Below are 16190 nucleotides of genomic sequence, written 5' to 3'. Positions count from 1 at the left end.
ATAGCTTGCTGTCTACTAAATAGGGAAGGTCAAAAGAACATTTGCATCCAACTGTTGGAGTTGTTTACACCATTTTGGAGTTAGATGGTGAAGAGTGTCATTGTGGAGCAACTAAAGGTGTTCCTAGGGGAAAAAATTGCCTACATCCATTTCAAACTATGTTCAGACCCAGATTCAGGACTGAATCAGCCTCAGTCATCCTCATGGATGATTGTTACTGGGATAAGGGTAGTGGGAGTGCAACCCTGCTTCTTCTACTCTATCGCTCAGTGGCTTTTGATACCACTGACTATGGTGGACCAAGTCCATGGGATGGATATTGCAGAGTCATGCTCTTTGGCCCCATAGCCGCTATGTTGTGGGGTACCACAGGCACTATTTTCTCCCCAGTGCTATTCAGCAGCTATATAAAGCTATTGGGAGTTTGGGGGCAAGGTGTCATCAGTATGTTGATGACACCCATCTTGCTTCTCAGTTACATTGAAATCAGGAGAGGGTATGAAAGACCTGGACTGGTGCCTGGATGCAGTGGTGGACTGGATGAGGGCCAATAAACTGAATCATGGGAAGACAGGGTTTGTGGGTGAGTAGTTCCCAAATCTAGGAGACAACCCTGGATGGGGTTGCATTTTTCTCTCAGTCTCTTCTTTACCAGACTAAACATATCCAATTCTGTTTCCAGACCCCTACAAAGGACAGGCACCTAATGGTGAGGGGTGATGGGAGTTGTAGTCCAGCAATACCTCATTAGCTTCCTCTGACCTAAAAGGTCTCTTTATGAGAAGGCACTTTGTCTTTCGTTTACTACAAAATTAGCATTCCTAGTTTTTCTCCCCTATCAAATGACAAAACTAGGAAACATGTACTTGGATAGCATGCTACTATTTGCAGCTCACTCACTTACTCTTGAGTATTGGGTATATTCACAATTTTGTTAGTACAAACTAAGACATTTCTACTGTTGAGGTACTAGTCATACATAGGCTTACATTGGATAAGGTCTATTAAACCAGGGGTTTACTTCTGAGAAAATACACACAGGACTTTATGTACATTTTAAAAATATACCAAATAGTACAATTATATCTATTAACTAAATTAATTGATGTGCTATAGGCTCTTAAAGCGGTAGAATCTGATGGCTGTTATTTAAGTATTGCCTACATCTCATTTTTCCTCAAAATGTTGTTTTCTTTAGAGGGCGTAGTTTTTTCTATGCTTTCAAAATTTTCAGAAATTTTGTGTCTCTAATGACAACCTAGATTACCTATCTATTAGCAGATAACTTACACAGAACCTGTGACTGATTCATGGATTAGCGTTATTTCAAAATTGGAGGTTGTGAGTAGTTTCAGTCCAAACAAACCAGAATCAGTAAGCGAAGAACAAACCTTAGCTACAGATAATGCTATGTTTGGTGCAAAAGAAACCACAACTTCCAGTTTGGATATAACACCACACCAAGGATTGTGGTTTGCTGCCCCTGCCTTCTAGTAAGGAGGAGCAGAACAGCCCAAAGAGGTGCCAGAAATCACCATGAACACCTACTCGTGCGCCCACCTGAGAGGTGCCAGAACTGAGTTCCAGTGAGTTCCAGCTGAAAAAAAAGGCCTCACCACACTATTCATTTGCAGAAGACACGGAAATTCAAAAAAGATGGTAACACAAACCACCTGTGGTGTTGAAAAATCACCAAGCTAGTAAAACAGATGGCTAAAAAGAGATACTCTGGACATACTGCTTTATATATAATCTTCAAATTGCAGAGATCCACTGTTTATGAGGTTTTCAGTGCTGCAAGATACTGGATAGGGAGATCTCAAATAACCTTTCTTTATAAGTGCAAAGGTTTCTAACAATTAGTCAGTGCCTGAACGGATTACAAAGATTATGAAGTTTCATCTCAGTTTCTATTAGCAAAATCACTAGATATTGCCACCTAGACATAATAAATATCCTCATACGAAATAGAAGTTCTGGATTATAAAAGGGAAGTCAGGTGATGAAGGCTGATGGTGACTCAGAAGTGTAAAAAATACAAGCAGTATAAATGTGGGAAATTGGGGGTTGCCACACCGAAAGAAGACAAGCTAAGGGGCACATTACTCTTAGAAGTGACTGGAATAAACTTACTATCATAAGGGAAAACAATAAATGGGAAAGGCTAATTGTACATTTTACTTGTGCTGTGAACTGACAATTTTTTACAAATTGATTTTAGATCAAAGTACAAAATGCTTACATTTGATGCTAAATATGGTTTATGTACTCAATAATGCAAAGACATTTTTAGAAAAGCAATTAAGATTTGATATCACTTTGTCATATATATGCAAGCAAAGCATCAGAAAGAAAAAGCAGCTTGTAAGATTTGTTAATCTGTTATACCTATTGAAATTTTAAAAGGAGGTAAAGTCAGTTGAGTCCATTGTGCCAGAAGGTAAAGAGGAATAGGTTAATATGGGGAGGGGATGGGAGTAGGTTTTTTGCTACAAACTCTAAGGAAATATTAAAGTTAAGAGTTGGCAGGGCGTTTACTTCCTTTAACATAGTTGTTAAAACAGAAATTTTCATTTTATTTGCAACTGTTAGTGTTAGCAAATGAAGTTGTTTTAGCAAATGAAGCAACACTTTCAAGAAAGTCATTATTTGTGAAGTGACAGTTCTGGGACTACAGGCTACTTACTACAACAGTGGCTGGCTGGATGGTTGTGAAAACATTTGCACCAGGAATCTGAAGACTGGGAAGGTTCTGATAGCCCCCCGTTAGGTTAATGTAAGAAGAATACAATTTCTCTTCCCTAGCTCCAAGACATTTCCCTAGACCAGGGGTCAGCAACCTTTTTCAGCCATGGGCCAATCCACCGTCCCTCATACCATGTGGTGGACAAGACTGTATTTTGAAAAATACATATGAACGAATTCCTATGCCCTACAAATAACCCAGATGTGCATTTTAAATAAAAGCACACATTCTACTCATATAAAAAAAAACAGGCAGGCCCTACAAATAACCCCACGATGCATTTTAAATAAAAGAACACATTCTACTCATGTAAAAACACCCTGGTTCCCGGACAATCTGCGGGCTGGAATGAGGTGATTGGGCCCCTGGGCCTTAGGTTGCCTACCCCTGCCCTAGACTTTCAAGGCCTGCTGTACACACCTCTTCCTTTGCATTACGAAAATGGGAAGGTAAAGAAATAACTAAGAGGGCAATGAAGAGGGCAATAATCCAGATGACAATATCAAGCTGTGCTTATATGTATCATCAGGTGTTTAGGGTGATTTGAAAAGTATGCTAGGGCACTTTCTCCATAATCCAAAACTTTTTCAACAAATGTGACAGCAAAAGCATATAATATTTTATATATAAAATATAATGCTCACCAGCACAGTCCCAATGGACAGACTGACCATTGGTGCAAATTGCTAAAAGCTGCCTATGTCCGTTGTTGTTGACAGTCAGTTTGACCATGAGTCTTTGTGGTTTCATCCAGTGCTACAGGGTACTGTCATGAACAGTATTTGAAGACCAAGGCTTTTATCTGGGTAAAAGACACAGTGGTAGAGCTTTTACCAAGTCTATTGTTCTGTCCTATTTTCTTCTCTAAGGAGTGATCTGTAGCAACTCCCAACTATCAAACTGATTTGAGCCTTCATTAACTTTTTTGTAACATTCCAAATTAAGTAAGAGGAATCCCTTCTACAGGAAGCAGTGCCAGAGGAAGGATATGCCCTAAAGAGCTTACTTCCTGTTTGTCTCACCCCATACTGAGCATCAGCCTCCGCACATTGATCCAGTCTCAATCTGGGTGGGTCAATACATGGAACCTGGTGTTCACCCTTGAAAATCAGCAATTAAAAAATAAACAACAGCCACACCTTGCTGACTCTTTCAGCTAAGGAAAGGAAGCTACTGCTAAAATTCAGAAAGAAACTGCTTCACATCGTGAAATGTAAATGTTTTTTAAGATGTAAAAAGCCATATGCAGATTCAACGTTGTGAATCTAAACTTGTAACTAAAAACAAAATAAGCAGTGCAAACAAACACCCTCTTTTTAAAAACTATTCCTTCTATTAGATGGGCAGACAGATTCTATCAAAGCTTACTCAGAAGTAAATTTTGTGGCTAGTAAAAGCTTGTTCTTTCCGGCATAATTTTATAAGAAAAAGATGTGTTGCACACACTTGCGCTAGCACTGCATGTGTCTTTAGGACAGGAATGGCCACCCTGTAACTCTCAATATGTTGCTGAACTATGTCTTCCCTAATTCTTAATAAGTGGCTATACTGGCTGTGACCAATTGGAGCTGTAGTTCAATAACATCTGGAAGGCCACAAGCTAACCATTCCTACTTCAGAAACTACAACCCTTTATAGTCATTCCAAGCAACCAAATCATTAAACTATCATCACTTTTGAGTGCACAACCTGAGAATTCCTTTGCTATGGCCAATATGCCAGGAATAGACCAACAAACCTCATTTATTCAACCTCAGCCTGTGGCTCCAGAAGCCTTCCTGCCCAAGCGCAACTCAGGCCAGTGGCTGAAGTGAGGTCACGTAAGGCCACCAGACCTCCAACAACACCCAAGGGGAATATGGTGCCCCGTTCCTTTATTTCTACCTCTGACCATCAAAGCATACTGAATGTTGAATATACACTGAGTGACCTTAATGGAATTCTTCCATACGTTTGCTGGCTTTTTAAAAATAAAATATTTCTTTTCTTAATACCACTTACTCTCATTTAAGGGTGCACAGTATTGCAACTTTTATCATTGGACACGCTGTTGAAGCAGAAGAGATTGTTACTCACTATATACTATTTTTAAAAAATTACGCCAACCCTTATTTATACCTTAGTGAAAAGTTCTACTGATCAACCACCACATTAACAACTCTTTTCTACGAAACTCATATCTAATCCAGCTAGCGTCCCTGCCACTCAAAATTGTTCCATAAGAGGATACGCTATGCTGCTATGCATTGAATATGGGTTACTACCATTATTATTCATTAAAACTTTCCCTAAAAAAATGTGCATTTCATCAAAACTAGTAGCAAAGTCATAGTGCGGGCATAGGCAAACTCCGGCCCTCCAGATGTTTGGGACTATAATTCCCATCATCCCTAACTAACAGGACCAGTGGTCAGGGGTGATGGGAATTGCAGTCCCAAACATCTGGAGGGCCAGAGTTTGCCTATGCCTGTCATAGTGCAAGGAAAGCCAGAAGTTGTTGGATGCAGCTCCAATCATCCCCAATCACCACGACCAATGCCCAGGGATGAGGGAGCTGGGGATCATCACAATGGTTACCTGTGCCATAGAGTATATGCAATTATTCAATGATTTTCTGAATCATTTCTATTTTTTCAAATTCAGCTACGAAAGATCTGGGCTTAATATTTGTTCATTTTGATTTTAAGGACACACATAAACACAAAACAATTTTTTTCATTTACAGTAAAATTGCGTCTTACTTGTAAAGGAACACCTTGAAATGATTATAGTAAGAACACCGTGTAGCCAAATACATAGTGTTATCTCTCCCCCCCCCCCATTTCAAATTCATTTCCAGTTACAATTTGTAAAATAATTATTGCTAAACAGAATCCTTATATTCTACACTGAAAACATTATCTGTTGCTTTAAAGCAAAGAACCCTTACAGCAATAGAAAAGAGTGATAGACATAAGGGTCATATTTCCGGTTTACAAGATAAAAACTAACTTATCTGCATTAAGCTCTGCTAAGTAAACTAGACAGGCTGTTAGCTGGGATACTGCAAAAATAATCAGGATGGTTTCCCAGGAAAATAAAAGTACTGGTTCCACTGCTAGTACACGCACATCAGATAAACAGAAGTAAACGCAAAGGAACAGCAGCTTCTCCCCTCCCCCACTCAAATGCATACCTGACTTGCAGAGTGAATTGAGACACTAACTCCAGCACAGCACAGTAGGCAATGGCAATCTTCTTAGTAAGTTTCTTTTAAGAAATACAATAAAAGGATACAGCCTTAAAGCGCCAGTCTGAGTCCCGATGGCAAGTATCTTCTGAACAGGATCAAAAGCCAAGGCCGAAGGCTGATAGGGGAAACCATGGCGTACAGTCTGTCATGTCAGAGTGGTGAAGCAATGGTGCAACGGGCAGTAGAAGAAAAATAAAACAAAGAACAAATGAGAAAGAAGCAATGTCATTTTACTTTCACTTAATTAAAGGAACCACAAGTATACGAAAGAGCAGAATTATCTAAAAATGGGTAAATAATTAATTCAAACCTCACTGAACATGGATATGATAAAATGAAACCTTAATTCTATCCCTACTCATGTATATTTAAACAAAACAATCTACCCATTCACCTCTCACCTTTATTGTATTCCTAGCCTAATCTGCAATTCTTTCCATAAATAGCTGTGGTTAAGACATCTGAATTAGAATCAAGAGTCCCTGGGAAATGTGATGATGCAGCCAGTTCTGTAAATTAAATGACCACTAATTATTAAAATGGCTCTTCAGAGAGCCATCACTATTTCTCTGAAGCAGGCCCTGAATGACATAAGCTTGCTAGCCCAGGGTAGCTTTCAAAAAACTCTTACCCACACAGACACCCGCAACTAGAAATTGAAATAGCAGTCCCCTTCTTTGCAATATCTGAGCCAAATAAATTAAGGTGGGAAAAATACATTCTATCACATTCAGTCTCAAGTGCATGTCCCCCATGCCTCATAATTACAAAAATAAGTGTGCATCTCAGTTCAGCATTTTGTGGCATTTTGTAGGGGGAAATCTGCAAATAAAAGTATACTTAAGTGAAATACATGTGTCACACCTGAATCATCAAATTAGGCTAGCTGGTGGGAAGTTGCAGGGGAAGGGGGGGGGAGTACAACGCAGGTAACACTAAAGAAAGTGTTTTAATCTTTAGGATCAACTCCCCCCTTGTTGTTTTTTAAGAGAAAGTGTTCAATACACAAACAAGTCAAACTACAGCAGCTTCGGCCACAGGTGTTGCAAAGGTAGAGATAAGCATAACATCCACATCATTTCTTATTTCAATTTGGCACAGCTGGTGAATTAAACTGCTGCATCATCCTTTTGGAATTTAGACCTCAACTGCATATACTGTGCTGTGTCTGGATAGAAATGTTACTAATTCATCCAACCAAGCACTCCATCCTAAAAATTTTAAAGGACTATTCCTCTATAATGAACTGATTGCGCTGAAGCTTGTTAAAATGCCTGTGCATGGAATGATGGGGAGAATTCGGTGCCAGGTCCCGTTATCCACCCCCCCCCCTTTTTATAACACTGATGAACACAACACTGATGAGCCCATTAGATGTTTCTCCTCCAGAGCGAGGCATCTCAAGATCCGCGAGTGCATTTTAGGAATACTGTAGCCTGAAACGCAAGCGAGTGAATTGTGGTTGGAGGGGAAAAGATGCTGCTAAATAAAAGCCTAGAGTCCATCATAGCATTGGCGTCATCGGCGTCGCCTCCCCCACCACCATAATTTTTGTATCAAAAAAGAAGAAGAGGAGGAAGACAGATGCAAATCGACAGCTTTGGAACTGGAAGCATCAAAGTCCAGAGGCTGCAGAGCCCATCATGGCTACATCATCGTCCTCCACCCCCCCCCCCTTTCCTTCCCAACCGGCTGTTAACGGCTGCAGCATTCACCTTGCAGAGCTGGAAGTGCTCGGACTGTAGGGTCTCCTGGATGTCGTTCTCCCGGGTTGCAGGCGGCTGCTGTTGCGAGGAGGCGGCAGCCGAGGAGGAGGACGACGAGCCCGCCGTCAGGCCGTCCAGCACCTTCCTGATGTTAAATTTCCTCATGGTCTCTCCGGCGGCGCACCCTATTCTTCTCCCTCCTCCTCTCCCTCCTCCCCCTCGCCACCCGCCTCTTGCCGTGGCTCCTGCTCCCGCCTTATCACACGCACCTCAGGCAAAGCACAGCAGAGGCGAGCCAAGGAAGGGAAGAGGCAGGCAGGCAGGCGGGAGGGCAGGACGGCTGGTCCCGGCGGGGTCGAAGCGGGGCGGGGGGGCACCGAAACAGAAACGCCTCTTTCTCCCCTGCTCTCTCTCTCTCTCTCTCTCCCCACCTTCCCCTTCATCCAACCATCCCCACCACCATGATGTGCATGGAGGGGACCGAGAGCCAGACGCAGAGGCGGAGGGGGCAGAGCACAGACACCCTCGCCAGGTAGGGAAAGGGAGTGGACCTGGCCGAGGAAGAGGAAGAGCCCGACAGGAAGGAAGAAGCACGGAGTAAATAAATATAGCGCGAGGTTAACGCAGCAGCAGCAGCAGCGCTTCCTCCTCCAGACGCGCACGGAAGACACACACACACACTCTCACGCAAGCGAAAGCCGGGAGGCGGCGGCGGCGGCGGCGGCTTCCCCCACCCTCCTTCTGCCGGGAATACTCGGGAGCGCCCCCCGCCTCGCTTCTCCCTCCAAGGCTCCTCCTGGAAGGCCTCTTGCAGGCTTCGGCGTTCCCTGCCTCGCTGCGCCTCGTCGCCCAAGCCCTAATCCTGGGCCCTCTCTCCGCCACTGGCTTCAGGCCCGTCCCTTCCCCACGCACACACGACACGACACGCACACCCCCCTCGCTACTGCGCGCCTGTCAGGCGAGCGAGCCGAGTGCGCGGCTGCCTCGCTGCTTCGCTCTCGCTCTCGCTCTCTCTGCCGCCTTCTCCCCCCGAGCTCGTGCGGCTGCGAGCCACCAAGAAGTGACAGCGGCGGCAGCAGCCTCAGCTTCCCACCCCTTTCCCCTCCTGCCAGTCGCGCATAGTGGGAGCCACTACGGCAGCCGCTGTCATCCCGCCATGTGCCCCCTGCTCCGCCGCCGACTCCCGCCTCCCTCGCTCTGCGCCCCAGACGCCGCTGCAACTCCGCCCGCCCCGGACGCCGGCCTCCCCTCAGTGCGACTCCTGCCCCGGGAGCGTCACCTGAGGCGCTTCGCAGTGGTGGTGGCGGCAGCTGTGCCGCCGGCTGTCACACGCCCCCACAACCATCCTCTCGCAAAGGCTGCGCCGGGCTTCCGCTACCTCCTCCTCCCTTTCCCAGCCTCGGTTCCCCTCCTCGCTCGACAAACACGGAAATTCAGCCCCTGCCGTGAGAAAACAGCGGCGGCAACGACGCTGCTGCTGCTGCTGCTGTCGCCGCCTTCCTTCTCCTCCTCCCTCCCCCACCCGCTCTCCACACGCCACCACTGTGGCAGCTGCCGCTGTTGCCTCCTTAAACTGCTGGTGGTGGCAAAGCCAGAGCGAGTAACGAGGAGCATGCGCGCTCCAAGGCCTCCAGCAGCACCCGGATGTCACTGCTTTCCCCCACCTTTCCCTCTTTATTTATGTATGCATCTCCCCCCCCCCTTCCCCCCGAATTATTTATTGCTCCTTAGTGCCTTTTCGAGGTCGGTGCAAAGAAGGCCTTTAGGGCCGCAATCACTTACTCAGGGAGTAACACACACATCCCTAACGTGCATGATTAGATCCAGCTGCACGTTTGGTGGGTTTGGCCCCAGAACTCTCACTTCTGATGTGGCTTAAATAGCTACGGCTCAAGTCCTACGCACGTTACCTAAGAGTAAGCCCCATGGAACGCAGCGGGACTTGTTTCCTAGCTGAAAGTGCATAGAAGCGGGCTGTATCTTAACTGTTCAAAGAAGGGATTAGCAGCGCAGGGCCAGCTCGGAAACTGATCAGCTGGGGCAGCTATTCGTCTAGATCCCCCGCCCCCAGAGTCTGGGTCTGCTGATTCAGCACGTTCTCTTCCACGTCCGCCCGCCGCCACTGCTACAGAGTAGTGCGACGGCCCTTGGGGGTGATCTCCGCTGGTCCCTAGGAGAGCCCGGGGATCTGTTCCGTGTTCTAAACTCCGCGCAGTAGTAGAGAGTGTAATCCCCTCTCCCCGTTGGTTTCCACACACGTCCCTCCTCCGCTTTCCACGCTTCTCCAGGTTTGTGGTGGCTCAAGCTGAACTGGAAGAAGTTTTCCGAGAGAAAAGCAAAAGAAGAGCGAATACAGTAGCGTTTTTTGCTTTCTCTCTAGTGTTTTATGATTGGGATAATGTATATCTGACATGAGAGGAGAGCGTCCTGCAGGATTCTGATTGTGGCGAGATACTGTTTTGTAGAAGCAAAACAAGAGACAGTGGGGTTAAAGTCTTGGATGTGAACCCTTCCACTAAACTTTGACAAAACACCTACATCTGAAGTAACGTGAGAGAATAGTTGTGCAGGGGCATACCTAGGATTTACCAGGTTGGCTCCCACCATAGGTGCAGTATGAGGGGCACCTTTGGCATGTACACAAAGGATGGGAGGGCACCCCTCACTAAGGGCACAAAAGATTGGGCACTGATACAGATCCTCGCCAAGGGCATAAGGGAGCCTAGGTACACCTCTGCAGTTGTGTAACACTTGGTGCTTTGAAAAGAGCTACAGAAAATCCTGATAATGTTATTGTCACTCTACTGTGTTTCATCAGGCAATGCCGAATAACTTCGGTTCTGTTTCGGACCAAGCATGGATGCTAGTTACTGTTTTCTTCCCATAAATTTGTGTCCCACCACATCTTAAGGCCAAAAGGTATTTACAATACAGTGGTACCTCATGTTACATACGCTTCAGGTTACAGACTCCACTAACCCAGAAATAGTGCTTCAGGTTAAGAACAGGATGAGAACAGAAATTGTGCTCCAGCAGCACGGCGGCAGCAGGAGGCCCCATTAGCTAAAGTGGTGCTTCAGGTTAAGAACAGTTTCAGGTTAAGAACGGACCTCCGGAATGAATTAAGTACTTAACCCGAGGTACAACTGTACAGATTTATAATGAAATGAAGTAGCAATTCATTTTTAAACCGTAAAGACTAAGCCTGAGTATTGAGGCTTGTTGCTATTATAAACAAGAACTACATTAGATATTTCAGTGGTGGTGATTCAAGGTTATTGCAAGACCTTTTCTTTGAATGGCAAAAACATCTCGAACACCCACAGAATCTCAGGGCATTTTCAGATGTGCCATTATGTGACCATCTGGGGGCGAGCCTGATTGAGCGTGGTGGGACTTATTTCTGAGTGAACGTGTATCAGGTCGGACTACATGAAACACATTTGAACCTCTCTGGATTTTTGTGCCATGTGTAGGTGCTGTTAATTTGGAATTTGAAAGAAACAGCTAAACTACATTTTGGCACAGGGCATGTTATACACCAATTTGGAGCAAAGCTAGTTAAAGCTTCATGTGTGACAATGACCTCAATCTGTTGATGTGGCTAAGGATTACACTTATGTCATTAAAACCTTTTTTTGTACCCTGGTGACTCTGGAGATTTTGGCCACAATCCAAGACAGAATTACAGACATGTAAACTAATATAAGCATGCTTAGCTCTTCATCCTAGTAAACTGTATTGTGGGTAGAATGTGCCTACCTGAGCTTCTAAGCAGTCCACTGCAATTTCTAGTCCCTTCTTAGAAAGGTGCATTTGGTAGCTTTCTAGCTTTCGGTGAATGCTGAAGATTCACCTCTTTACCCTGACATTTGACATCTGAGGTCTGTGCTTTCAGGAGTTGTGTTATTCTCATCACTGTGATTTGTTTTAACTTTTTAATTCTGAATTTTAAATCCTGCTGGTGAGGGGCAGGAATGAAATAATAATAATAATAATAATAATAATAATAATAATAATAGCATTAGACTGACTCCCCCCCCCCCGCTAACTCTAGCCATGGCAAAGAAAGAAAGTGCCCTGCATCATTTTATTTTATTCACTGGCTACTAGCCATGATGGCTATGCTCTGCCTCTATAGGAGGGGAGAATGTTCCTGTGCTTGGGTCATGCTTGAGAACATGATGTTGGAGTAGATGGGCCATTGGCCTGATCAAGCAGGCTCTTCTTATTTTACTTTTATATAAAACATTTACATCCTGTATTTCTTTCCATGGTTCAAAGCGGCTTACAAAAATAGTAAAATATAACACAATAAAAAACAGTACTGTACAATAGAAACAGCTATAAAAGCCAGCAGTAAAACAGTTTAAAAGTTGCCTGTAAAGATCATGAAAGAAACAAGATAAAAGAAAAGGTGAGGAATGACTAGAAAAGCAAAATAGTTACATATAACTATGGTAGTCAGCCTAGCCTCTAAATGCCAAATGCCTTCCTAAGTAGGTGTTGTTACATTCATTCATTCATTTGTTCATTCATTTATATCCTGCCATTTCTCCAGACTCAGGGCAGTTTGCACAAATTAAAACTATACATACGGAAAGGTAAAACCCAATCAAATTATAATAGATTTTTTTTAAAAAAAAACCAAATCTTTTAAAATACAGATGTTTAAAGCAGCGCTGCGCTATTTAAAGCCCTTTCCTTACAAAGACAGCCAGTTTCCCAAAGCCTGTTGGGAAGGGGTACAAGGAGGAACCCAGTCTAGCTTCTCTAGGAAGAAACTTGGCATAAGGCCAGAATGGAAGGGTGCAAAACAAATCTTCATAGGCCTGGCATTCCAGAGTATGGGTGCAACAATAGAGAAGGCTTTCTTCATCTAGGCCTGCATATGAAGAAAATGGGAGAGGTGATCTGGAGATGTGGACTAAGGTGTAACCAATGATGATGACACCCAGCTCTATCCTTTCTATCAAATCCAGGTCAAGCAGTGGGTGTTCTGAATCACTGCCTAAGCACAACATTGGAGGGGCCAATTAACTGAGACTCAATCCAGACAGGATTGAGGTGCTCTAAGTGGATGACTCCATGATTCTGCTAGTGGTTTGTCATCTGCAATGGAATGGCTTCTATTCTGCGTACAGACTGAACTCAAAGTGCTTGTATTAATCTTGAAATCTCTAAAAGGTTTGGAGACAAGTTATTTTAAGGATTGGCTGTTCCCATATATACCTGTCTGGGTGCTGAGATCTTTTTGAGGCTCTTCTCCAGGTGCCCTTGCTAAAAGAGGTGTGGCTACTTAAAGAGGGAAGCCTTTTTCAGCAGTGGTGCTTCAGTTATGGAACAACCCCTTAGAGAGGCTAGCTCGGTGCCTTTGTTGTGTTCTTTTTAGTGCTAGGTGAAGACCTTTTACGTTTCCAAGGCATTTCAGCCTCTCAACTTTTAATATATTTTAGGCTGCATTCCTATTCCCACTTACTAAATAAGTACAGGTATAGGATGACACTTAGTGACGTAAAAAACCTTTCGATATCCCTGGAAGCTTCGGAGCAGCTGTCAGTTTTATTTTGTAGTTGTTAGCTTCTGTGGATCGCTTTATGCTCTGTTGTATTTTGTGGTTTTGTTTTTGTATACAACTGTTTTTAATTAGTGTAAACTGCACAGAGAACATTGGTTACTGGGTAGCCTATAAATATGGAAAATAAAATAAATGACAATTAAGAGAAATGGCAGTTTGAGACAGAGAGCTGAGCTCTCTAAGCATATTAGGGTGTTGACTCTCTCCTTAGAGATTTGATGTGGGAGCAGTGACCTAGATATGACTCCATCTAGGTACAACCTGTACATTTGTGTATAATGCAAATATTACAAAATGCCAATAATCATTTAGGAAACTCCAAAGGGGAGCAAACCTGAGTAAGTGCTGCACCCCTGGAACAGAGAAGTAGGGTGAATGTAAAGTAATAACAATACAGTATGCTAAATCCAGAACATTTTGTACCCCTGGTTACTTGTCAAAAGACTAATAGCCATAGCTCTTCCTATGCTCTCACAGTTGATGAAGAACTTGGAATAATATATTTTTGTTTTTTAAAAACCCACCACCTCATATTTTAGAGTAGAAATTGGTATTTATTTACTTACGTTTATATACCACCCAGTAACAAAGGTCTTCTGGGCCATTTACACTAAAAACAACACAAAGCTATTGGCCACAAGTGAAATATATGAACATAGGAATTCTGATTATGCCTGCCATTTTAAAAAATGAGAATGAATCTAATGTGCTGTATTGAACATGTATGTGCTGTATTGACCAATGCTGTGTATTTTAATGGAAGCTGCTATCATTAGCTATATTATTTGTATATCTGTATGACATTAAAATTAAAAAAAAATGTGTAGTCATGTGTACCTTCAAACTTGAAATTGATCTAGCCTTGCAAGTTATTGCACTAGAAAAATAAAAATGTTTAGGACAGAGCAGTGTTGGCTACACAACGCATCACAACCTGTCAGGTTGCACAGGTGTCGCCAGCCTGTTGAGGGTTCCCTGTGGGCACAGCAATGTAGATCGGCATTCCTGTGCCAGGAGGATCAGTGCCAGAGTAGTGTCACAGCATGCATTTCCTGACATAATGCTGAATGCGGCAGAAGAAGGCTATGATGCCCCTTTCTCCGATTGCATAAAGCCATTTTGACCATGATGGAACTATGACATTGACACAACACTACAACCCTAAAAATGTATAGTAGTAACATTTTACAGTGTCATTGCAACTGATGGGTAGCTGAACTGAACAGACAGCCCACTTACCAAGCAGAGGCTAGTGCTGCCATTGTTATAGCAGAAGCCGTTCAGTTTGCCATTACAGATACAGATATTGAATGGACTTTGAGCTTCTTCAGATTGCCACATTTATGCTGGTAACAAAGGAAGCATCTTCAGCTACAGCTGAAGGTAAGAGGGCAGGAAGAATTTCACTGTTCTTGAGGATCAGGGTGCTGTAAAGTTACAATGAAGTTAAAGGTTGTTGTTTTTTTTATCTTGAAGCATGTGCATTTGGAGAGAGCAGTGCAAGGTGGAGATGCTAGCATATTGCATGTAGCCCAAATGGTACCTGTGACTGATCCCTGTCATATGTATACAGATCCGTGAGATAACTGTTGGAGTCCCCTAGTCATATTGATGTTGACAAGTGGTGGTGGTGGTGAAATTGGAGAAGAAGATGAATGTGAAGCCATGGTGGTTAAGCAAGCAGACGAGCCTGGTGGACAGCTAAGTCAGACTCCAGTGTTGTGAATACTGTACATGTATGTTTGCTTTAGACTACTTGTATTGCATGTAGGTAACTGTCAAAACGGCCAAAACAGCAGCAATGTGTGTCCTCCGCCCCCACTCAGAAAAAACAAATTGTTTTGTGCTAGCCTAGGCCAGGGGATACATGGGGCAGCCAGCCTGGAACATCAGGCTGTATGCTTGTATTCAGGGTTTTGTTTTGCCCTCTCAATTTATCCCTTATTTTCAGTGTTTTCCTCAGGATTTAAGCTTGATTGCCTTTGCAGTGAATTCCCTGAGGTTTGACTCTGGCTATTCCTGTAATTCTATCACTGTTTGAAGGAGTAATTTATTTTTCTGCTTATCCAAATCTTCTTTAGGCCAGTGCAAGGACTTAATTAATTTCCTTCCTCCAGTCTAAAAATGCACAGTACTCTGTTTCCTTTCCTTTTGTTCACATAGTCCATTGAGTTCTGCTTGCTGTTCTGTGTTCCACTAAATATCAGCTTTGGCCAGCTTGAAATTGACAAGGACAGCTTCTTCAAGGGAATATCTGCTTCCTTTCCTGTCTCCAAAAGCAGATAATGGAAGTTTTGTGAGCAACTGCAGCAATGTCTAGATATAACCTTCAGTTTTTGTTTAACATATATTATGCCTTTATCAGTTCAGTTGTGCACATCTTATATGTATAATTCAGCACATCTTAGAAATAGCCACCACTTGTCCAATAAGGCTGGATTTGAAAAATTGCAATTGTTTTGCTTGGTTACACCTGTTTCTGCAAGCAAATCATCAAATTAAGGCTGAAATCTATACACACTTAACCAAGATTAAGTTCCACTGAACTCAGTAGTGCTTACTTTTGAGTATGTGTGCAAGCTTATACTTGCCTACTCACATTATCAAAATTTGCATCAGATAAATTCAGTGACTGCAAATCTGGCTGAATAATTCAGATTTTTCCAAAAACTGGGAGTATGATCCTCCAAATGTACTTTTAAAAACACATTTCGAAGAGGGAGGAACTGGAACTTCTGAATATTTTATTTATATTTCTTCTTTGTATTTTAGTTATTTCATTGCTTTATTATTGTAGCCTGCCCATAATACCAAGGATAAGACAAAATAGGTGAACATTGTTATGGGCTGAGCATTCCTTCATTTAGCGAATTGAAATTTAATTTTCGAGGTAGATCAGCTGATGTTTCATTAACAGGAGCTAATGTG

At 43.2% G+C, this 16190-nt stretch overlaps 1 protein-coding gene across 6 annotated transcripts in view; it reads right to left on the bottom strand.

Annotated features, from left to right (window-relative positions):
• Nucleotides 1-9281, bottom strand: part of STXBP5 (syntaxin binding protein 5) — a 119743-nt gene extending 110462 nt beyond the window's left edge. For 5 of the 6 annotated variants that reach the window (XR_014154462.1, XM_081854324.1, XM_081854326.1 and 2 more), the window contains exons 1-2: nt 7694-9281; nt 6023-6120 (exon numbers count right to left, since the gene is read on the bottom strand). Coding sequence is in view for 5 of the 6 variants with exons in the window: in XM_081854324.1 (XP_081710450.1) it covers nt 6023-6120; nt 7694-7849 (254 nt within the window). In the remaining variant the exon portion in view is untranslated. The remainder of the gene's footprint in view (nt 1-6022; nt 6121-7693) is intronic. The other variant, XM_081854328.1, reaches the window with a different exon arrangement.
• Between the last annotated feature and the right edge of the window lie 6909 nt (nt 9282-16190).

Source organism: Podarcis erhardii (assembly GCF_964252035.2).
Source record: "Podarcis erhardii genome assembly, chromosome: 3".
Taxonomy (NCBI): Eukaryota; Metazoa; Chordata; class Lepidosauria; order Squamata; family Lacertidae; genus Podarcis; species Podarcis erhardii.
This window is presented reverse-complemented; position numbering and strand designations above follow the sequence as displayed.